Raw genomic sequence first — 24,436 nt, 5'->3', positions numbered from 1 at the left:
TAGCCATCTTAAGATACATTATTGTATATAGTCTGAATCCCTTGGCACATTAAAAAAAATATTGTCCTTATGACCTCTATACACATGAAACCAAGATTCAGGTATACCATGCTTGGTGCAAGCTGCAGGATGAAGATAACCAAACCAGCAGCCATAACTTTACATTATGTCAGGTCTTTACCAAACTAATTATTTTGAGGCATATTATTATTGTGCCACTATTACTATTCCGAATAAAAGTCTCTTTTTCTTCTTTTCATTGAATCCAGTTGTAAGAATAAATCAACCAATGAAACGATGGCATGATGACTTTGTAGCGAACAACACAAACTGTGTAGGAGAAGGACCTGAGTTGAGTCCCCAGCAGCCACATCAAAGACTGAGCCCGCTGCACTTACACTCGATCCCAGCAAGTAAAGACTCGTGAATCTAGTCAGCTCACCAAGCTGAAATAACGAGATCCCATCTCAGTGACAATCTTGTCCCAAAACAATAAGGAGAAACAAAGGACAACATGTGGCATCCTCCCTTGCCTTCAGCATGTGCATGCCTGGGCCCACGTAACCCCACATGTTCACACATCGCATACACACAAAAGATATCCTTACGAAGTTATTTTTGCAACATTACCACAAATCATTCTGATGAAAAATTATGCCAGAGAAGCAGAAAAACAGAGAAAAGAAGCAAAATATTATGTCCGACTTAAATGCAACATAAGCATTATGAACAATCCTTCATGTTCAACATATATAGAAGCAAATACCCCAATGAAAATACACACAAAAAAAAATACAAATAGTGATATGCTCATCATAATGGTAAAGGCTCAGGAAGGAATAGGTAACAATAGGGGCTTGGGAGAAGTGAGCCTAGATCAGATGGTCAGGGATATATGAAAACCCCCAATATTACAAGGTTAAAGGGACTCGAGCAACGTGATTAGTTTCACTATGCGGAAGATGAGCCCACCTGGTCAGCTAGCAAGTCTCCTCTGATAGCCCTAACACAATGCCAAAAACAAGGCCTTGGTGCTTTGTCACCTGAAGCACTGAGAGAGAATGCTAGCTAGCTACAAACAGATCCCAAATTTTACAAGTGCTTTTAGATGCAGACTTTTTGAAAGGCTTTTTTAAACAAAAGCCTACTGCTGTCAGGCACTTGCAGGAAGAAGCATTTTAATATACAAAGAGGCAATGAAGTCAATTGGGAGGCTACTAATTTCTCTAACACAGACCAGCCCAGGAATGAGTCAAGATAAGGCTAGATGCCAAGGGCACGGGAGGGGAAGAGGGTAGGGAAGAGGTACTGCAACGAGGCCTGTTGACCTAAGTCGGGTCCCCAGAAAGCACACAGTAAAAAAACACAACTGCTCTCTGACCTCCACACGTGCCACCGCACATGGACACACATGTTCACATGTATTCATCCAAGAGTGAAAAGGAATAAAATTAAAACAAATGTAAAAACAAATAAGTGGATGACTGCTAAAGTTCAGAGGTGCATGCATAGAAATACTTCAACCTTACAAAATGTATCTAGGGAAGTCAGAAGTTAGAGAAAAAAATACTTCTGGTCACTAACCTTAATTAATGGAGGGGAAGTCCCTCAAAATGAACAATTTGATATTATTTATGAACCTTTTCAAATTGACGAGAAACCTATATTTTCTGAAGGTAAGCGGCTCGGCACAACGCGGTTTATTTATCTGCCTCGAACACTAAGGAAATCATTCAGCTAGAAAAGCATGAAATATCTCTTTAGAGCTTCAAAGCTGCAATCCAGACTCTAGAAAATAGACATGCTTAAACAAGTTGTTCTGTTACACACAGATAAAAACAGGGAAAAATTGATTTTTTTTCTACTTTTTACCTGCTTGTTTAAAAAAAAAAAGTCAAAAAACCCTAGATATCATTATTATTATATACTCCACAAAACTCCCCGACTTAAATGGATAATCGCTTGAATACAGACCTTAGAACTATTTTCACAAGCATGTGCCTTGTCTTAAGCTTAAAGTTGCTTTTAGGACAGCGGACAGCATTTTAATTTGCATACACTGCCCTACTTTAGACAGAGTTTCAATTTGGGAAGGAGTTATTACAGGTGAGTGAGACCAAAATATTCAGGATGCTCCCATGATATCCCTGGGCACCTATGCTGCAGATGTGTGAGGAATAAATGAGACAGATAATGCCAGGAACAAAGTTTAGACAAAGACAGTAAAGCCTCACCCCTCTGCTGGCTTGGCATCAATAGAAACCTTTCTGAGAAGCTGAATAATCTCACGAAGCCTGTGAGAGAGGCGATATTTCTACTATTCAAACTCAATTCCAGACAGGTTAGGTTGATATAGAAGCTTGCTTAATCTTTTCTACCAAAGAGAATTAGTCTGTCTGAGTTTTGAAGGTAACTCGACTTTCTTTGAAAGAGTAGACTTAACTGTTTTCCTTAATCAAGCTCAAGTAAGGTTCAGACTTCAACAGGAATAAATACTAAAGGAAAGGAGGGGGGGGCACTAGATGTGAATATTTTTAAGGTTCCAGGTTATTGTTATTACATACCAAATAGCTTCAAAGCTATTAACACCAGTCCTAAAATGAATTGAACCATCCCTTTAATGAATTTTAATGATGAATAAGCTATGAGTTATTGCGGTATGTTTGTAATTGTCGTGGTCCTTCTGAGGGGTAGTTTATTTGCTAAAGCTACATTTAAGGCTAACCGATACTGAATCACATTATTTTTATGAACAACAAATGGAACACAATTTGTCTGTCTAAAATTATGCTGTATCCCATCAAATAAAAATCTTAAAGCTCTGGTTTATCCCAAGAAATTAGGAACAAATATTTCAGTATTTTGTGACAAATGTAAATGTCCTGAAAATTACAACCTCTAAAGTGTACAAGTTATGACAGATGCTGCATACGTCTGTCAGCTAAAAAAATGAGCAAATTAATGAACTGATTAGAAGAGGCTTAATTTTAAAAATGTATATTTTTGCAGTTATTCTTATTTAATCTATAAAAGGTCTTGATATGTGCTATATCAGTCAGCTCCAGAGCACATTCCTCTACACTTTCATAGTATATTACCCACATTAGAAACAAATGAATATTTTTATTGTATATTCAGCAAGGCTAAAAACAGGCCTTTGAAAACCATAATAGTGAAGGATCCTTTGGAAATGGGATGAGGAAACAAAACTAAAGCAAGATTCCTGTTGCTTGAAATGAACTTCTCCAGTCACCTCTACCTCTTTGACTGACCTACATATGGCCCTGAACTGATCTACAGTGCGCAAGTACATTGTGACTAAAGGCTTATGATGCATATCAAGAATTTATCAGGTTCTTCCTTTGTGGTGTTTATTCATTTTTTTATTGTTTGATTTCTTCTGGTCATATAGCCCAAACTATAAGCTTTCATTTTTCACACCTTACAGTATACTGATTGAGGCAGCTGAACCCACATCAACATTGCATTCTGTGTCACAGTTAGGGTTTCTACTCCTTGAAGAGAGAAAATGACCAGGCAACTCTTATAACAGAAAGCATTTAACTGGAGATGGATTACAGTTCAGAGGTTTAGTACATTGCCATCATGGCAGGAAGCATGGCAGTACTCAGGCAGACATGGTGCTGGAGAGGTAGCTAAGAGTTCTCCCTCTAGATTGACAGATGGAAGAAAAACAGAGAGATGCTGGGTCTGGCTTGAACTGAATAATGGGAGACTTATTCTTGTTTTCTTTCTATGAGATTATAATACAATTACATCGATTCTCCCTTCTTTGTCTTCCTTGGAAACCCCTTCATATATCTCTCCTTGCTCTCAATATCATGATGAGCTTCCTAATCAAATATATCTTGCAATACGTCCTAAGATACACGTCTCTCTAAGCACCATAAAGTATCACAGTGCTATGCAAGCACATAAGTATACTCTGCCGTTCTCATTACAAAATGATGAGGTCTCCTCTGAAAATTCAAAATGGAAAGATACTGCTAATGTGAAATGGTGAAGGTGCCAATGTGTTGCCATGAGTGGAAACGTTGACATGTGACCTATGATACAACCACAATTAACAATATGTTTAAAGCCTAAGCATTTAAGAAGAGAAGGGGATAGGGGAGGGGGGAGGGGCAGGATAAATGGGAACTGGGGGGAGGGGAGCATGAGATCAGGATATAAACTAAAGAAAATAATAAACTGATGGGAAAAAAATTTTGGTTATATCCCAAATACAGCTCACAAAATATTTACAGATTTTTTTTTTAATTTTAAACCTTGAAATAAGAAACACATATGTCCTAACTTCTATACATGAAGGGTATTCATATTTCTCAAGAAAAGCTAGTTTATTAATGATAAAAAACAAGCTATGAATACACCGGTATTTTAAATATAATATTAGGCATTTTCATCCATGTCCTGGATGCATAGTTTTTAAACATATTGCTAATTATGGTTGTGTCATATGCTCATTAAGTAATACATCAATGTATAATAACCATTGAAGATTTATCATTAAGAACTGCTTTAGTAATGAACTTATTGCACATGTACAGATCTGCTAAAATTGTGTTGAGAATAATTGCATTTATATTTATATGGGCTTATGTCAGGAATGCAAAATTAGTTTGACATCAAAGATAATCAATATCATTCATCAAATTAATGAATAGGAAGAAAAATCATACGCTATATTACCATTAACCAACTTTTAAGTTTAAAATATACTTTAAGCGAAGGTCCTCCTGCGTTTTCTTCAACACCAAATTGTAAAACAGAATCATTTGGTTAACAAGACCTAAATATTATGCTGTCTAATCTAAGGGGCATTTTATCAAACATAATTATGATTAAAGAAGAAGAAAATTGATTTGTACTTGCTTCTTCCTCTCAAGGATGCCGATTAACTTAGGATACAGTTAGGCTATCTTCAGTAGTTGTCACACTATGAGCCCATTATGATAGAATGTAGTTATACTAATCTCACATCCAAAAGGAACTTTAAGAGGAAGATGATCATTAGCTTGACTGTGAGATGCAGAATCTTATCAAGAAAAGTGATACTTAACAAGAAGGAAAACCATTTGACAATTGGATAATGATAGTTAAGGCACAGTAGGGACTTAACTTCAACCAATCTTATATTGTTTTATACAGTCAGTTTGTAGAATGCCAGAGGAATGTGTAAGCGAAATGCAAAATTGAAGTCCCCCACGTTGTAACCACTACTTTTCATTTCTGGGTACTCTTGGAACTTATGGGTGACCAATTTATCAAAAATGTTCTCTGTACCAACCAAAAAAGGACAACCCTTTCTCATCTATGAACTGTCATTTGTAATTTAGCAGACGTAGAAGGCAGATCCTTGGAGTAGACAGTAAATTAAAACATGGGCAGCTCCTGATTGGAAATTTATTCATGGCAGGTAATAGTACAGTCAGGATCGCTGGCATTACTCAGAGAGAGATTTAATTCTGATAAGTTTGATGATGGCACTTGAATCAGAGATTATAAATGGTGACAGCCTGTGACATATAGATATGATGAAAATGAGCAACATCACTCGGCAGAAGTGATTCAATATAGACGAATTTCTTGAGCAATCATATAATTATTTTTAAAATCATTTTAAAGTTTTAAAGAACAAGCCTACACTTTAATTGAACCATACACCACTTATATATCTATTTGTCAATAGATTGTAACATTAATCAACTGATCAGAGGAAAAGAGTAGAAAATAAATTATATTTAAAATATGTAATGGAAATTGTCATTTCTGATTTCATCTGAATAAGGCACACACTCAAAATTGTAGACAGACTAGTTATCATATGAAGAGAGTAAATGTGAAGTGTTGAGTTTTTACACAGCTATATGCATGAGAGGGATATGCACTTATAGCCTTAAAAAAAGCAAGTATTCATATTTATAAAGGATACTTTTTTATTTTGGGTTAGTATGCTTTTTGCATTTTCAAATGTAGAAGTGCATTATTACATTGCCTTTTTAAGATATAATTATCTATACTGCAGGAACATGGTAGAGATAAACAATTTTCCACATGGGCAGGTATCTTAATTACCTCTTTTGAATTTGTGAAGTAGTCTATTAATTGTGATCAAATCTTGTTATACATGGAGATTTCATAACTCGGGTTTTAACATCCCTGTTGTTTTCCCACTGAATGAGGGGACCACTGCCCTAACCTGATGAATCTTACCAGTCATTCACAGCAGAAGTGATCCTGTACTAAATACCAGAGCCAAACTATAGGAAAGGCTATAATGAATATTCTGTCTCTTAGGAAAAAAACACAAGTAGTGCATGAGGTGTCTCAGGGTCACAGCTGACACCTAGCAGAAATTTTCAGTTATGGAAGAAAATCCATACTGAACGTAGATGTTCTGCTTATAATGAAGATGCTGCATGGGACACAACAGGAAAAGTATATTCAAGTTATATATAATGTATGCACATATATATTATAATCTAATATAACATATATACATTATATTTTTGGTGGCATATCTACACACACATTACCTATCTATCTATATAAATATACACACCTATATATGTATATGTATATATGTGTGTGTATATATGTGTGTGTGTGTGTGTATGTGTGTGTGTGTGTGTGTGTGTGTGTGTGTGTGTGTGTGTGTATAGGCTAGCAAAGAAAAAATTCTTTTTTAAACACTCAAACTTAGTTTATTTATTCCTGAAATGGGATATGGGATATGTACAACATCATCTCACTTTTGTTTGGTAATTTAGCTATAAACAGAACCATTTAAGTACTGCTGACATCTAAAGTCAGGAAATTGAGTTTTAAGTAGCCGATTTAAAACAATGAATATTTCTTTGTAATAGATTTTATATGATTGATCAAATGAGAGAAAGCTACCATTTAAATGTTAATAATAAATGACTTACAATAAAATTTTAAGTGTCAATATCATCAAAGTATTTTTAAAACATATTATAAACTTGAAAGTTGACATAATATGCCACAAATAGGGGCACTATGCAATTGCTACAATTCCTCACATAGTGTTAGGAATCAAAGTGAAAGCAGCAACTAACAGCAAAAGGACACACACAAAATTGATTATTGAAAATAATTGACATGAATTTTAAACAACAACAATACATTTCATGTTACATGCACTTACCTGGAATAGATAAATAATCTACTGTCCCAAAGGTCATGGGTCCCTCGGGGTCCAGAGTGAAAATAACAGGAATCGGTCCCATCAAACATGTTTAACCCATCTTCTGAATTTTTTGAAGCATGGCTATGAACCACATCTAGGAGGACTACAATGCCCATCGAATGTGCTGTGTCAACAAGTTCTTTCAGCTCCTCAGGAGTTCCATAACGACTGAAGGTAAAGAGTACAGAGTCATTCCACAACATTCAAACCAAACAGTTATTGCATAGCAATGTCTATGTCCGGCAAAGTATTAAGGAGTTTAAACATGCAAATGCAGTATGATGCTACTTATATACACTCGAAGGTGCTACTTACGCTAAAATCATTTAAAAGCATTAAGTAAAAACATTAATGAACTAAAGCTATTAAATTGAATGGATAGGCTAAACCAAATTTGCATTTTGGATTAATAAAATAATAAAACTGTCTGGTTTTTATCTTCTCGGCTTGTGACGTCTATAACCAAAGCTAGCCAATCATGGTCACTGACGGTTTCCAGCTGCCCATCCCTGACTGCATATAACTGACCTGGTGATAAAGGGCCCTTCGAGTACCTCTTTCAGAGGGAAGTCCATTCTGTGCTTTTTCCTAAATCAAATATATCCCCAGAATTAGAGGGCTAAGAGAGTGAGCCATGTGTGACCAATAGGTTACACGTGCAGAAGAAATAGGTATTTTGTAAGTAGTCTCCTGGTCTACCTGTAGTCAGAAATAAAAATCCCTTCTAGAATGCTTTCTGTTTCCTCAGGACCATCTCTCCAGTACTATCTCCTCAACCTCGCCCATGAGACACCTAAGTGCCCTTGATACTGTTATGATCTCTCCTCCCCATCAGATGACATGTTTCTACATAGCGGAGGCTGCAGATATGTGTGTTTTGGTGACATAGTACAATGCTTAGCATGTAGCAATTGTCCTAATGAACAACTCAACTGGCCAATTAAGAGTTGTCAATTTATTTTTTAATTTTTTTATTGGTTATTTTATTTATTTACATTTCAAATGGTATCTCCCTTCTCAGTTTCCCCTTCTCAAACCCACTATGCCACCCCTACTCCTACCCCTACTTCTATGAGGGTATTCCCCCACCCATCCACTCCCACCTCAGCATCCTGGCATTCCTCTACACTGCAGCATCGAGCCTCCACAGGACCAAGGGCCTCCCTTCCCACTAATGCCAGATAAGGCAAACCTATGCTACACTGACAGCTGGAGGCATGAGTCCCTCGTACACTTTGGTTAGTAGTTTAGTCCCTGGAAACTTTTTTTTTTGGAGGGCGGGTCGGGTCTTGTTGGTTGATATTGTTGCTGAAAGGGTTTGTAGCCCCATAGGAAGAACAACAATATCAACCTACCAGACCCCCTAATGCTGTCACTTTAAAAGTAAAACAAATCTTGCTATCCTCTAGAAAAACACTGTGACTGTGTCATGAGAAGACTGTGGTCCTGAGAAGGACCTTTTTCACAACACTAGGTTCACCTGCAGCATGGTTCTCACTGATTTTCTTACAATAGCCAGACTGAGCTGGCTCTACTCACTGAACAACATGCTCTAGAATGTGCAGCCCCACACTTCCTTCACCCATTTCTTTCATTCTTCTTTGCTCATCAAATATGTATTAAGGTATCTGCCATGAGCTATGCGATTCTCCAGATTCTAAAGGTGGCATATTGGACATCATTGACATCATTGTTCTAGAATTTGCATTAGGGTGAGGAGAGAGAAACATGAACAGCACATGAAGAACAGCATATCAAACAATGCTTCTAAGGCAAAATGAAAAAAAAAAAGCAGTATTCTAAAAACAGTTGTCTGTGAAAGGTTCTCATAGGTAATACTGAGCAACAAAGAAGCGAGCGAAAAGACTCAGCACATCTCCAGGAAGAGTATCAGCAAAGTGAGTGTGGGTACAGGAGCAGGGAGGATGCAGGGAGCTAAAAGCATATGAGGCAAAACTAGACATGAAATGGCATTGCCCAGTGACGGAGGAAGGGAGGGAGGGAAGAAGAGAGGGAGACAGAGAGAGAGAGAGACAGAGACAGAGACAGAGACAGAGACAGAGACAGAGACAGAGACAGAGACAGAGCAAGCCTGTCTGATAAATGCTGTTTTATGACCAATGGTAAGTCTGTGGTTTTCTGGAAGTAATAATAAATCACTGAAGGGGAATCTGAGCAGGGGATTCATAAGATGTAATATTTTTAAATGCTTTCCTTAGGCTATCATGCAGAAAACAGACATTTGAATCAAGATCAATATAATGAAGACAAAAGAATTCAAATGGCCAGTGCAGAACTACTGAAATAAACCAAGTAAAAGATTTGGCAACATGGAGCAGAGGAGCACAGGGGCAGGTGAGCAGCCAGATTTAGGCTACAATATTGAGTGGCAGACGGCTTAAGGTTTATAATAAGTAGAGTTACAGACACGGACAGAAATGGAATAGAAAAGTATAATGCGAACAGAGATCCAGGCTTGAACAGTTAGAAAATCTCACTTATTGAGTTAGGAAAATGAGGGAGAAGGACCACGGAGGACATGGTGAGGCATTTAATCTGTAACACTGAAGACAAGGATTAGAGATCCAGAGTCCTGAGGAATATAGCCTACATGAACCAGAAACTTCAACTTGGGAGTCTGCACGGAAAGTGCATCAACGCTAAAGGAAGGGATAGAAACCAAATGGAATAGAACTGAAATGTTTCCTGTTCAGGAGAGAGATGCAGGTGGGGGAGCAGAAGGAAGGAGCAAAGGAACATGGGCAAACAGTGAGGGGAGAGAGGCCATGGCAGGATACATTGTTCAGGAATGAAAGAAAAAAAAAAGTCTTCCAAGGAAGTGGAAGGATGTGGCTGGGTCAAATGATTCTCACAGGTAGAGGTAACCAAGAAAAGCCACTGTGTGTCAGGCATGAAGGTCACCAGTGGCTTTAACAAGCACACTGTTTACTACAGAGAGACAGCTTATTGAATGAGTTCAGAAAATAACAGTTATAAAGCACACAGAGACACAGAGACTATATTCATGTGTATGTGTGTGTGTGTGTGTGTGTAGCTTATGCAACAAGAACTACAATTAGGTGTAAGGAAATTGTTTTGTATCTCCTTCTAGACTCTTACATATTTAAGCCCACTTCTAACTTTATATCCTCAACTATACTATTAATACGGTTTCAGTCCACTTCAAATATCACATCAGACTGAATCTACAGTCGATCTGGGGTATTAGAACAACAATTTATTGTTAGCTGTTACTAACAGAAGAAAACATTCTATGTTTGGGTACTAAATTTATGTCTATTTTCCCCACACTGTAAATTGCATAAGGCAGAATTAATGTTGGGATTAGACAATTCGTGGGATTCAAATTTGTGGCGCATGGGACCATTTAGTGTAGTCTTTCTCCCTGTAGACCCATTTTCTGGGAGACTGAAGTGTGAGAGAGCAGTCTATGCAGTGTATATCCTACCTACAGGCTTCTGTCTTATATCAGTTTGTCCTACACTAAGGTATGAGTTCTTTAGTATTGGTTTGGGCAGGACACAGTTTCTGACAAAGTATATTCATCGAAAAGTATAAGTTTCAGTGAGTAAGGAGATATCCATCAGCTGCCATCATTCCATGGAGCATGACAGGAAATCTAGGCCAATCAAGGCTATGTACATCTGAAGAAAGTGACCCCAGTACAAGAAAACGTTCGCCTTCTGTTAATCCTTAATCCTAAATGAGGCTGCAAAACAAAACTAGGTTGAATGTTAAACTTCCATTTGATTACATAGTTTGGAATACACATAAAGGTGAAATATTCATTTTTACCTTGAAGCTGCAAAAAAGCTCGTGATTTGGTACCCAAAACTGGCATAGTAAGCGTGTTCCATGATCGCCATCAACTGAATGCAGTTATACCCTATAGGCACAAAATCCAAAGGAAGTCAAGACTACATTTTTAAAAGAATTAAAAGAACATTCTTTTTCTGAACACATAACTTGTACAAAGAATCTGGAAGCTCTAATCATCAAGCAAAGTTCTACCACTTTGACACAATTTACTTGTCTGACCTCCTAACACAATCGGACATTTGTCTCTTAGAGTCACATTCTGCCTACTTATTTGAAATGTCTTCATTTTAATAAGTAACAAATGATATGCAAATGTACACATAATTTTGCTTTAGAATATTAAACATGGGAATCTGCATATGCTAAACTTCAGTTACTTGTAATATCCATACTGAAGATTATGGGGCTAAATGAAAGTGACTGATTGCAAGATATAGCATTTTCCTTTGCCTCTTTTCATTAGGATTCCGACTCTTTTAACATATAGCTTGAGAAAAATTCCCAAATTCATTTGTTTGTCTACAAAGTAGCTCTTTTGAAGTCAGGAGTAATGTCCCTGAGGAATTGCTCTGAAATAACAGTGGGTTTCATGTGCACACACAAACACTGGCCATACCCACAGCCATTCCTTCTCCATATGAATATGTCTTTTTCTATTGGTAAATAAACTCACTCAAAAGGTAGGGATTAGCCTTTAAAAATTCATAGCAGAAGTAGAATTAGCCACAAGTAAATAATTAAAGATAGAACCTCTTGACCTTATAGTGAAAACATAAAACAGAAAAACTTTAAAAATCAGGTTATTTTCATCCAAAAACAATTTGATCATTTTTCACATATTATCTGGTTGCTTAGAAGCTTATATTCTTGCAACACACGTAATAAATATTCTTATTATTTTTCTAATGTCTAATCCATATGAGCTTCATAATTTTCTTAAGGAGTACATAAAAGCAGATTCACTGAAAAATGATTTAAAAATATAACTGAACTGCGAAAACCAATCCAAGTGAATTTTCTTCTCTTCAGCTGCTGGGTTGCTGCTTCCTGTGACTACACATTATGGATTCTCCATCAGTTACACATGCAAAGGCAGGATTGGGAATGTATATATTAAAAGCATTTTTCCATGGTCTTACCATTGGCATGTTGTTGAAAAAGGAAAGTAATGTAATTTTATCAAATCCAACAGAAACGTGGGTATTGATTCTTGTTCAGATGACGGACAAAATTATTATATATCTTGGAATGGAACTCCGAGTTTTCAGTTCATGCCCCATTATATAATAGGCACTATTCCTATAAAGCAGCACCTCAGATTCCCACTGTCTATCTGAATAGCACTAGCCATGCCTCCTTTCCAGTCTGAATAGCACTAGCCATGCCTCCTTTCCTGTCTTCTCTATGGACGGTGCTAGGCAACGCAAACAACATTGCATCTAGTGCTGCTGAGCCCATACTAAAAGCCAGGTATAAATAATTTATTGTTCTATGATAAGGAAAGAAATTCTTCAATAAGTATTTGTAACGTCATGCCTATCCACCAATGCTAACAATAAATGTACTTAACTATGGTTTCTGAAATTATACTTCAAAATCACAGATAATTGGGACCTATACATAACTGAAACCTTAGACCCTGACTTCCATTTAAATCTTTTCTGTAGCTAACAACTAACCAGGCAGAAGTGATATAATTAAATGTGCTCTGTCTTCCTGTCTAGCTAGTGTAGCAGGTACCAAGTACGCTGCATTTTTTTTTTATGAACAGCATTATCTATAAAAAGAAAAATAATAGCAATGATATCTATTGAAGCAAGCAAGTAGTCAGCCGAATACTATTCGTTCTGTTGCTTCTCTGAGGGCAGTCTATGTCATGGTAGTCTCATACATGAACATCTCAACGTGTTGCAAATGTGGTCCGAAATGTTTGTGAAAAAAGTCATCCAGACATTGACACTATATAATAACTGACCCAAAATGAATTCTAGACACCTTACAAATACAAGATTTTTTTTCTCTATAAAATACTAAAATGGACAGGCTATAATCAATGGCCATGACAAATGATAAAGGTTATCTTCTGTAGGAAAGTAATTACACTTGCATATTTATCTACAATTTGGAAGCCATCAGTTCACATTACTTTAAATTGAAATTGGAATAATATCTTGAATGCTTATGCTCTATCTTATTCCATTTCTCTTCTCTATGCTATCACTATTACAGAGCAATTGGAGAAGCCTAAAATAAAATGCATTTCTATTACATATTTAATCTCGTAACTCAAAAAAGAGACACTTGTAATTAGCTTTTCTAATAAGAGAACAGTCTCATTAAAATTTTATCTGAATAAAAAAAAATCACAATTATTACTTACCAAGGTCTTTGATTCTTGGTAGTACATTGCTGGTAAAATGTTTGTAAGAAGCTATTTTTCCTTCGTGGGAAGAAATTCCCACATGAGATTCATAAATTCTTAGGCTTCTTGGTTTCTTAGGTCTGGAATGCTTGAACTACAGAAGATGGAGTTACATATGGAATTAAATTGAGAGTTCAAGTTGTAGCACTACCTAGTCGAGCATGGGAAATTAAACAGTGGCAATGGCTGTATGTACTGTGTTCCTTGTCAGCTACAGGGTTGGATTAACAAACCCGTTTATTCAAACCCAATCACGGAATGGCAAATGCAGCATCACTGACTGGAGAGATATTTTTCTTTTTCTTTTTTTTTTTTTTTTCTTTTTAAAGCTTACACGTTAGGAAAAATATAGAGTCTTGATAGGTACATATAATTTAATTATTCAATACAAATCCTTCATTAGTATGATTGAGTACTATAAAAGCCTGGAAAATTAGTATATATATATATATATATATATATATATATATATATATATATATATATAAAATGAAACAAACAAAAAAGTCCCCTGATACATTTATCAGATCGTCTGCCATCCCAATGCCCCTGTCATGACTACACTAATCCATCCTAATCTAACTCCACATTCCTGGAAGTAAAAATATTACATTATTTAAATCTTTGTAAGTTAGAATTTGTAACTCAAATATTAATATTTCTTTCTTAATATGTTTATAGAAATGTACTGGTTTGACAAACTTCAAAACATGCAGAAAGAAAAATGTACCTCTATGTTCATTGGCAAAAAAAATGACAGACTTTGATATAAGATGAATAATATAGGAACACTATCATGCAAAACACTTAACAAGGAGTGAAGAATTTGAACATGGCCATAAAAGCTATACAAGTAAAAATCCATTGCCTTTGAAATACCAAAATAAGCAATTATTTAAAATCTGTTGCTCTCACTTTATAGGGATCTTCTGGAGCCCAGTGTATCCAATCATAGTTCACATTGTTGTTCTCACGAACCACATACTTTGCCCATGGGGAAATGCGATACAGTATCTCGCCACTCTTACTAGTAATAACGACCTAAAAAAAAAGGAGGCAGTACTGATTTAGAATAGGCCCATAAGTCTAAACGAGTCCACAACCATTAATGGAGCAGAATGAGCTAAGAATTTAGGTGAGTTCCCAGGTGTATAGCCACAAAAATATAGTTAAATTCTTTGCTCATTTGTTATTACCATAGCAAAGATAGGTTATATATTATATGACTCTCTCCCAAATTCCATGTTTGCAAACCAACTAATAGAGTTTATTAAACATAGTGTATATGCTAAAGAGACAAGATTATCTGGAAATTGCTATCAGTAAGTCAATCATCCAGAGGAAATATTCCAGTTCCTTGGGACGGAGAAAAAAGTAATTATACAGCCATCACCATCTTTTCTCCTTTGTGGGAATAAGTTATAACATATTCAGATGCTGAATGAGTAGAACGATTTAATATTTGAAATGTATACATATACAAACACAGTTTTAAAATATCATTAAATGGAAATAAATACTATAACCAGTAAATAGAATACTTTTTCTTATTATTTTCAACATAACAAAGCTTTGGTTATAATTTTATTAAATTCTGAAAGAACATTTTATGTTGATGTTGTAATCCATACATGCATATACATCAATTTATCATAACTTCTAACATACCTTTGACCAAGTGCCAAATCTTTTTTATATTCATCATGAAGTCAATGGACTCTTATTAAATATTAGTTTATCCTAATATGATACATTAAAGAATCAATTCACTTTTGTGATATATTAAGACAATAACAAATTAGTATTTCATAATATCACTTGCAAAATCTATCTTTGACTAGCCATGGAAATACATAACTTTCTTTTTTTCTTTTCTTTCTTCCTTACTTCCTTTCCTTTTCCCTTCCCTTCCCTTCCCTTCTCCCTTTCCTTCCCTTCTCTTCCCTTCCCTTGCCTTTTCCCTGTTCTTCCCTTCCCTTCTCCCTTTCCTTCTTCCTTCCCTTCCCTTCTCCCTTTCCTTCTTCCTTCCCTTCCCTTCTCCCTTTCCTTCTTCCTTCCCTTCCCTTCTCCCTTCCTTTTTCCCTTCCCTTCCCTTCTCCGTTCCCTTTCCTTCTCCCTTTCCTTCTCCCTTTCCTTCCCTTCTCTTCCCTTCCCTTGCCTTTTCCCTTCCCTTCCCTTCTGCCTTCCCTTCTCCCTTCCCTTTCCTTCTCCCTTCACTTCTTCCTTCCCTTCCCTTCTCCCTTCCCTTTCCTTCTCCCTTCGCTTCTTCCTTTCCTTCCCTTCTCCCTTCCCTTCCCTTCTCCCTTCCCTTCCCTTTTCCCTCTTTCCTTCCCTCTTCCCTTTTCCCTTCCCTTCCCTTCCCTTTTCCTTCCTTTCTCTCTCTCTCTCTCTCTCTCTCTCTCTCTCTCTCTCTCTCTCTCTGACTTTCTTATTTAATTTTATTTGTAATTCTTTTTTTACACTCCAATATTCCATTCTCCACCCCTCCCCTCCCACCCTCGAACTGTTCTGCATTCTACACCTCCTCCCCACCATACCCTGTCTCCACATGGATGCCCCCACCCTCAACACCATCTGACCTCTAAACTTCCTGGAGCCGCCAGTCTCTTGAGGGTTAGGTACATCATCTCTGAATGAACATAGACCTGGAAGTCCTCTACTGTATATGTGTTGGTGTATGCTGTCTGTTTGGTGGTCCAGTGTTTGAAAGATCTTATGGGTGCAGATTAATTAGGACTGCTGGTCCTCCTATAGGATCACTCTTCTCATCAAATTCTTTCAACCTTCCCTAATTCAAAACAGGAGTTAGCTGCTTCTGTGCACTGGCTGGGTGCAAATGTCTGCATCTGACTCTTTCAGCTGCTTGTTGGGTCTTTCAGAGGGCAGTCATGATGGATCCCTTTTTGTAAGCGTTCCATATGCTCAGTAATAGTGTCAGGCCTTGGGACCTCCCCTGGACCTGGATCCCACTTTGGGCCTGTCACTGGATCTTCTTTTCCTCAGGCTCCTCTCCATTTCCATCCCTGTAATTCTTTCAGATGGAAACAATTGTGGGTAATAGTATTCTTCTAATACAGTGGTTCTCAACCTTCCTAATGCTGAGTTACTTTAATACATTTTCTCATGTTGTGGTTACCTTCCAAGCATAAAATTATGTCTTCATAAATGCAATTTTGCTACTATTATGAATCATAATGTGAATGTCTTATATGTAGTATATTTGATATGCAACCCTTGTGAAATGATCCTTTGACACTCAATGGGGTCGTGACACACAGGTTGAGAAACATAATATATTTAGCTCTCTTTTCTGTTTAGTGATTAGAACACAACATCATGTTGGACCATTATTTTGCTGACTGTTCAGTACATTCAGATATCATCATAAGCCACTATTTTATAAGTGCCAGAAGAAACAGACCCACTCTCAGCATCCAGGCTCTTACACCTAGTGTTCAGTTACAGAATGAATCTAATGCTCTTGCTGGGGATGCTAACACCATTTCTGAAGGTCGGGCTAGAGTCAGCTTTGTAAAGATTACAGAGCAGACAGACTTACTGCGTGCTACATAAAAATGGATGTTTCCAAACTCACCAGCCCACTGCAATGCAAAACCTCTGAGTGAGCTATAGTCTCACTAGCTATAGTCTTTATAGTGAGCTGAGTCTCCAGTTTCCCTTGTGTGGGGCTTGAAAATGAAGAAGCAGAGAAAACATAGTATTCAACTTCTTTAGTGCTCTGAGTAATAAATCATTTGTCTTCAACCTGGAAGTCTGAAACTTTCTGCCAGAATTTATGAAGTGGTAACAGAAAAAGTCACAAGATACAATCAAAGGACATACCAGACAGAGAGGCACTGAATGCATCATTTGCCCAACTGCTCTGCTTCTCCTGTCTTTTACATATACCTAGGGACACATATTATTGTAAAGAATGTCATTTTCATTTTATTCTCCTTTCATAGAAAAGTTCAAATGATGTGTAGGTCAATCTTTCCACAAAATGAGAAAATTATATGGATGTTACATCATAGCTTTCTAATGATTTCCCTGTTGTGTGTTCTTCACTAACACACCTTGTCCAGGATAAACACTTCATGTTCAGTGCCTCTTCACAATGTCTTTAGCCTTAGAAACCAATTAATAGTACTGTGATAAATCAAACCAAGAGGAAAACTAATAAAGAAAAAGATATAATATATTTTATGGGTGTTTTTGTTTGTGTTTTTTATTTTTTGTTGTTGTTGTTTGTTTTCAAGACAGGGTTTCTCTGTGTAGCTCCAGCTGTCCTGGAACTCACTCTGAAGACCAGGCTGTCCTCAAACTCAGAAATCCGCCCGTCTCTGCCTCCCAAGTGCTGGGATTAAAGGAGTGCACGACCACTGCCTGGCTGTTCTTTTGTTTATAGATATTATTTTGGAGGGAGGACTTGGCTTCCTAAATATTTCTGATGTTCTAATAACTTCTGATTCCATTTAGCACATTTCAGATATTAGTATTCTTGCATGCTATAATAAGTCTACCTTTTAAAATTTACTAATGAATGGGTGCAAAATTCTACTTGATACTTTCATAGGGAAGATCTTATTCACAGCTATTGAATATAAAAATCTCTAAATACAATTTATCAGAGTAGAAGTCTAATAAATAATAATCTCAAGGTTTCGGCAATTTTAATTATGTAATTAGTTACACGGAAGCAATCACAGTGTATCCATAAAAATGATGTCCCTCTCTAATAATCATTTAATGTTTTATTAATAAAAACTTAATAATGAATAATGTCTAAATGTTAAAAACACACTACTGATCCTTAATTGAGAAATGCTTTTTCAAATTATGAAAAAAATTATTAAGCTTTACTAACGTAAGTACACAGACTATGGGGAGGACAGATTTTATTGTCCATTTGTAGTTCAATTACCACTTTATCCCTTGTTTAGCTTATAAATGTAAAAACATTACTAAAGATTACAATTATATGAACTATGTAACCACACAATTCCAGGGGTTCATGCTACTTTAGTTTAAAAATTTTTAGACATTACCTTATGGACACCCATTTACTCAATAAAATGTATCAGTACAGTAATAGGTAGGAAGCATAATAACAGTTATGTGGGTAATAATTTGTGAGATTATAACTTCTAACATTGATATAAATGTTAATTATTTTAGAGGAGCCTTATTTAATAATCAAACTACTTATATACCTTATGTAAAAATTATATTAAAAGTACATTATGATAATAAATAAAAGAGTTAATAAAAGAAATCTCTAGATGTCCAGTCGACTTATACGAACTGTGTAAAGTCAAATTATATAGAGAGAATGTCATCTGGAACTCGAATACACAATATAAGAAAGTTTAGTGAATGGCCAATATCTAAAAAAAAACATAAATAAATAAATCAGTGATCCGTCATGGAATGAATATCTTTTGAAATCTTTCTTGCAAAAGAATGTCTTCGATGCACTGGAAAATTGCTGAAATAAGGATTCTCTTCAGGTGGTCAGAAATTCTGTATAAAAACAGGGATGTGCTCAGCTGGTTATAACAAGCCAAGCGTTATCATATTCTGGAAGACGGTGCTGGAAGTAACTCCAATTTCATGACTGAATATGTAGCAGATACGCAGGAAAAAATGCAGATATAAAATAATATTCAGTTTGCCCAAATTAGTCCACCAAAATCTCAAAAATCTCATGTTAGAAGGAGCAGTCATTTACCAAAAAAGAAAAAACAAAAACAAAACAAAATAAAGAAAAATTGTAGAGAATCAATAAAATGATAATGATTAAAGAAACTATTTCACAAAGGATGCAACCAAAGTCATTTCGAAGGTATGAGACAAAGCTATCTCTTCTTTATTTCCCCCTGTACTCCTACTTTTGTGAGAAAATTGACTAAAACAGTGAACATCATGGAAAATGATGTTATCATACATATATGCATAAATGTGACGTACACGCCTTCCAATCATGTGAAACAGACTGCAGAGGAAGGGCTTGTAAATTGTGAGCTGTTAACCAATTAGCAGCTGAGTTATGATGAAGTGTAGAAATCACAGGAGGAACACAGTAGTGCCTAAGTTTTGTCCTATAAAGTACTCAGTAATATAAAAATACTTTTATCTCAATGAGTACAGCCAAAACTGTGTACAATGCTTATTATGAACATTTTTCATGCATGTCTCTACATATCTGAATGACCAATATATCAAGAGATTAATTCTAATGCACTTGTCACTTCTCCATCGGTGGAGATTTGACTTCTCAAGCTGACCTTTGAATAGTCTTCCCCCCGCCTTTCTCTCTCTCTCTCTCTCTCTCTCTCTCTCTCTCTCTCTCTCTCTCTCTCTCACACACACACACACACACACACACACACACACAAATGGGGGGGGGGATTTCACATAAAAAATATGAAAATAAAATGAGTTGTTTTTTGGTTTTGATTTTGTGATTGTTTTTGCTTTATTTTGTTTTGTTCGTTTTGTTTTTGACACAGGGTCTTCCTACCTAACCCTGGCTAGCCTGGAACTTGCTAAATTAAAAGCAGACTAGTCTCAAACTCAGAAATGCACCTGTCACTGTGTCCTCTTCAGTGCTGGTATCTTGCCCAGAGGTTACCACTCTCTTAATTCCATTTCAGATGCTTAAAAGCAGGATTTTGCTCCATTCTACTTTGTAGCACCTTTTTTTTTTTTAATTCTTGAACCATAGGCTTTGTATTTCTCCTTTCTCAGTTTGCTATATCTGATCAAAACACTCTTTAGAAGAGTGAACCACAGGACTCAGTCTATGCTGGCTTTTTTTTTTTTTTTTTTTTTTTTAAGATTCCTTTGTCAATACAATTAAACTGAATCTTTTCACTTCAGGCTCAGGCAGACTCTTTAGACAAAAACAAAAAGCAGCCATATTTTCCACCAAATACCCCAAGAACAATCTCCAGGCAACATACTAAAATTTGTCTCTTGAAACCTCTTGATCCCCACAGATTAAATGACCCTCAACGCCACTGTCTTCTGTGTCTCAACTAGCATGGGCCAATTAGCCCTACTTAAAACATTCCATTGTACTCTAAAGTCCCAACACCCACATTCCTCCAAACATAAGCATGCTCCGCCTAGCATATCAATATCCCAGTTCATGGTACCAACTTCTATCTTAAGGTTTTATTGCTGTGAAAAGACATCATGACCAATGCAACTCTTATAAGAGCATACATTTAAATGGGGCTGGCTTACAGTTTCAGAGATTCAGACCATTATCATGATGGCCGGAAGCATGGCAATGTGCAGGCAGACATGGGGCTGGAAACAGACAGGAGGAGACTATAGTCCTCAGGCACAGGAGGAGTAGGCTCTGATTCTACTCTGGGTAGGCTAGGAGACCTCAAAGCCGACCCCTATAGTGACATATTTCCTCCAACAAGACCACACCTTCTCAAACAGGACAACACTTCCTAATAGTGTCATTCCCCGTGGACCAAGCATTCAAACACGAGAGTCTATGAGGCCCAAACTTTTTCAAACCATCACAACTGCCAAACCCAGCACAAGAAAAAATATTTACTGAAGAAAAGACATGGTCTCTTTGCAACACAGACTGTTTCCAGGCTGTTCTGTTTCCAAGTTTCTGACACCACATTCATTCTGAATTTTCTAATTAAAAGGAAAAAAATTAGAAATATTTTCAAATAGTTAAATGTATTTCATTGTGAACTTTTTGTTTTCCTTTTTAAGTGGTATTTTATTTATTTACATTTCAAATGTTTCCCCACCTTACTGGTTTCCCCTCCACAAACCCCCTATGCCATCCTCCTCCCCCTGCTTCTATATGTGTCCCCATCCACCTTCCCCCTGCCTCACCACCCTAGAATTCCCATGTGCTGGGGCAGAGTCTCCACAGGACCAAGGGCCTCTCCTCCTATTGATTCCAGATAAGGCCATTCTCTGCTCCATATGCAGCTGGAGCCCTGGGTCGCTCCATGTGGACTCTTTGGTTGGTGGTTTAGTGAACTTTAACTCTGCATTTCTGTTAGTGAGGGAGGTATATCCAGATAGTCGCTATGACCAAGGTACTTGGGATGGATAAATATTATTCTCTACTTGACTAGATCTGGAATCAACTAAGAGATAAGATCTGAACAACTCTGTGGGGGCTATCTCTAGAAAGATCTAACTGCAGAGGGAAAACTCTCCTAGAGCTAGTACGATCTTTACTGGTCACCAAGAGCAGGGGTCAGAGAGAAAGGCAGAATGGATGGCTTCCTTGCCTTCACACTTTTGCTGATGAACATGGTTATCCTACTATTGCTGTGGATGATAACCTCCAGCTTCTTCCAGTTCTAACAATGGATTTGAAATCAGTGACTCCACCAGGAAACCCCCACATCTTCAGCACTAGATTGGAACTGATGAACTATCTAGCTTCACAGATTGAGCAGTTACCAGGGTTTCAAATTTACCACCATGAAGATATCCATTATGGTACTACTCAGCTCTTACTGTATAAGCCATCTCATAAAACCCTTAGTATATTTGTAATATTATTGTTTCTAGTCACCTAGAAAATTTTGACTAATGAACACTTCTTGAATCTTTTTTTTTAATTGTAAAAACTCATTGGTTATTTTATATAACCTAGGGTTATATTTGAGCCATAATGATATGAATGTTATTTGTATACTGAGCTTCTTTGAGTACTAAATAAACATGGCTGTTATTTTAAAAACAAAACAAAACAAAAAAGTAGGTTTTTCATAGTTTTATACTGATATCAAGGTTCATATATTTTCTCATTTAAGTTCCTAAGTTACACTCATATAACCTTATGTAAGATATACAGATAAAACATATGCAGATATACAGATAAAATGCATACAGATAAAAATATCCTCATCATATCCCTTATGAGTACAATGACAAAAAGATTTAGAGAAATGGATAAGAGATTAAGTGATTAGACTAAGCCCCCTGTATCTCGTGTTATGCAATAGTAGGTACTACACAGATGAAGGAATGATAGCCTGGCCAGTGGCTTAGCTACAAAAGGAGTAATTGTATGACATTTATAAAATAACAAGAGAATATATAAACGGGATTGCTCATTTTGAAACAAGCTCTGACAATTTAGTTTTCTTTCTTTGATGAAAAATTTAAAAGAAAAGAAAGATTTGTTGCCCAACTTGGATGCATAAGAATTTGTGTACAGACAGTTAAAATACTTTACTAACCAAATCAAAGAACTTCATAGACTGAACATATTAGGCACAAAACTAATCTATAATGTGATACTATCACTGTAAGATCACAAAAATTATACCAAACATTAGGATAAAGAACACCCCCATATAGGACAAGAACAGATTATTTTCTGAGACAAGACATTCAGTTCTTTGCCTTTGTCTTAACACAAATTCTAGAACTAGACATAAAAGCCTCATCTCTATTATACAGGAGAAAGAAACTGCAGAATACTGACAAAGGAAATGAATGGAAAGCGGTAGTTGTTTCTTCTAAAAGCAGGCCCTTACTTACAATGGTTTAGAAAGACAGATGTTTTCTTCCTATAAAAATAATTACTCTCCCCCAAGGCTTACACCCAGTTCCCAATTCTTTTAACCCAGATAATAAGTATTAGAACTACATTTTTTTTCCTATCTCTGCTTTTCCACTGAGACAAATATTTAAGAAATAAAGAGACAACTGAGCAGAACTGATAAAATGCTTGCCTCCTTTCAAGAACATTACCTGAACAAAAGCCTTAAAAAAGGGAGGCTACTACAAAAAGAGAAAATCCGAATGGATTATTAGAGATTTGGGAATCGAGTATTGAAAACGATATCCCTGAGCAAGTGAGGAGAAGTACGCCTCTGTCAAAAGGAAGGGAGCAATGCTGAGCCGCTGTAATCAGCTGAAGATTGATTGGGTGTCTTGGGCCACAAAACAAATGAATCATCTATGATATAAAAACAAAGGATTTAAGCATGTAAGATATTACAGGATCAATATAGTAATAAAAGAAGAAAAAAGCCAAGAGAGGGGAGATGTAAAAAAAATCAGTGAGTTTTCATTAATGAAAAAGTGAGTTTCAAAGAGGTTCATCCGTGTGCAGTGAAGGCTGCAATTCTATTAAGTAAACACAGTTGTAATCCGGTAGGAAGCCAATACAAAACCTACGTCATACACTCAGAAGGAAAAGGAAGGACCGTGCCATACCATGGACCAGTTAAAATTTTCGGAAAACGTTTTATTAAGTGTCATTATAAAAGGCTATTTCATGATAAATTGAATCAATTGAGGAATGAATATGATTCTTAAGCAATCACTCTAAGTGCTATTTCATTAAAATAAAATTCAGGTGTAGGGAATGATTCACCCTCCGGGGGTAGGGAGGAAACAGAGAAAGAAAGAGAGAGGTCCCAAAAGCCATCTACTGATCCGAAATTCTAAGATTTACAAGCTAAGAAATCATTTAATTGCATATTTAATGTACACTAAGATATATTCCTCAAGAGTAGTTAATGACTATAAGGAAATTAGCTAATGGTGGAAATTCTGGATTCTGGGCACTCATAAATTCCTTACAAATAAAAGTCTCAAAACACTAGGTTTTGATACTGTCAGTATTCTCTTATCCTCTATAGAAAAAAAAATCTATATTTTGTGTCAGATACAAGTGGTATTTTGTCAGATACAAGTAGTATCTGTAAATAGGTGTATATAAACAAGGATAGAGAAATTATTATAGACATAAAGTGTGAATGGAAAAAATATTTCATATGGCAGGAAGCAATGACTATGTGGTTTAAGATGTGACTTGAGGACACCTGATGCCCTCTTGTCAATTGATTTCTGTATACATTTCCTTGTGGCTACAAAGGATTATTAAGAACTGAAGTGACCCTTTAATAATGGGCTCGGGCACCGGT

At 36.4% G+C, this 24,436-nt stretch overlaps 1 protein-coding gene across 1 annotated transcript in view; it reads right to left on the bottom strand.

The window, feature by feature from the left end:
* Positions 1–24,436, bottom strand: part of Gbe1 (1,4-alpha-glucan branching enzyme 1) — a 232,374-nt gene that overhangs the window by 108,541 nt on the left and 99,397 nt on the right. Inside the window, exons 4-7 of the mRNA XM_021184815.1 lie at positions 14,412–14,537; positions 13,455–13,590; positions 11,051–11,141; positions 7,193–7,402 (exon numbers count right to left, since the gene is read on the bottom strand). Coding sequence (XP_021040474.1) covers positions 7,193–7,402; positions 11,051–11,141; positions 13,455–13,590; positions 14,412–14,537 — 563 coding nt within the window. The remainder of the gene's footprint in view (positions 1–7,192; positions 7,403–11,050; positions 11,142–13,454; positions 13,591–14,411; positions 14,538–24,436) is intronic.

The sequence above is a fragment of the Mus caroli genome, chromosome 16, assembly GCF_900094665.2.
Source record: "Mus caroli chromosome 16, CAROLI_EIJ_v1.1, whole genome shotgun sequence".
Taxonomy (NCBI): Eukaryota; Metazoa; Chordata; class Mammalia; order Rodentia; family Muridae; genus Mus; species Mus caroli.
Note: the sequence above shows the minus strand (reverse complement) of the source record. Positions and strands in the feature narration are given on the sequence as shown.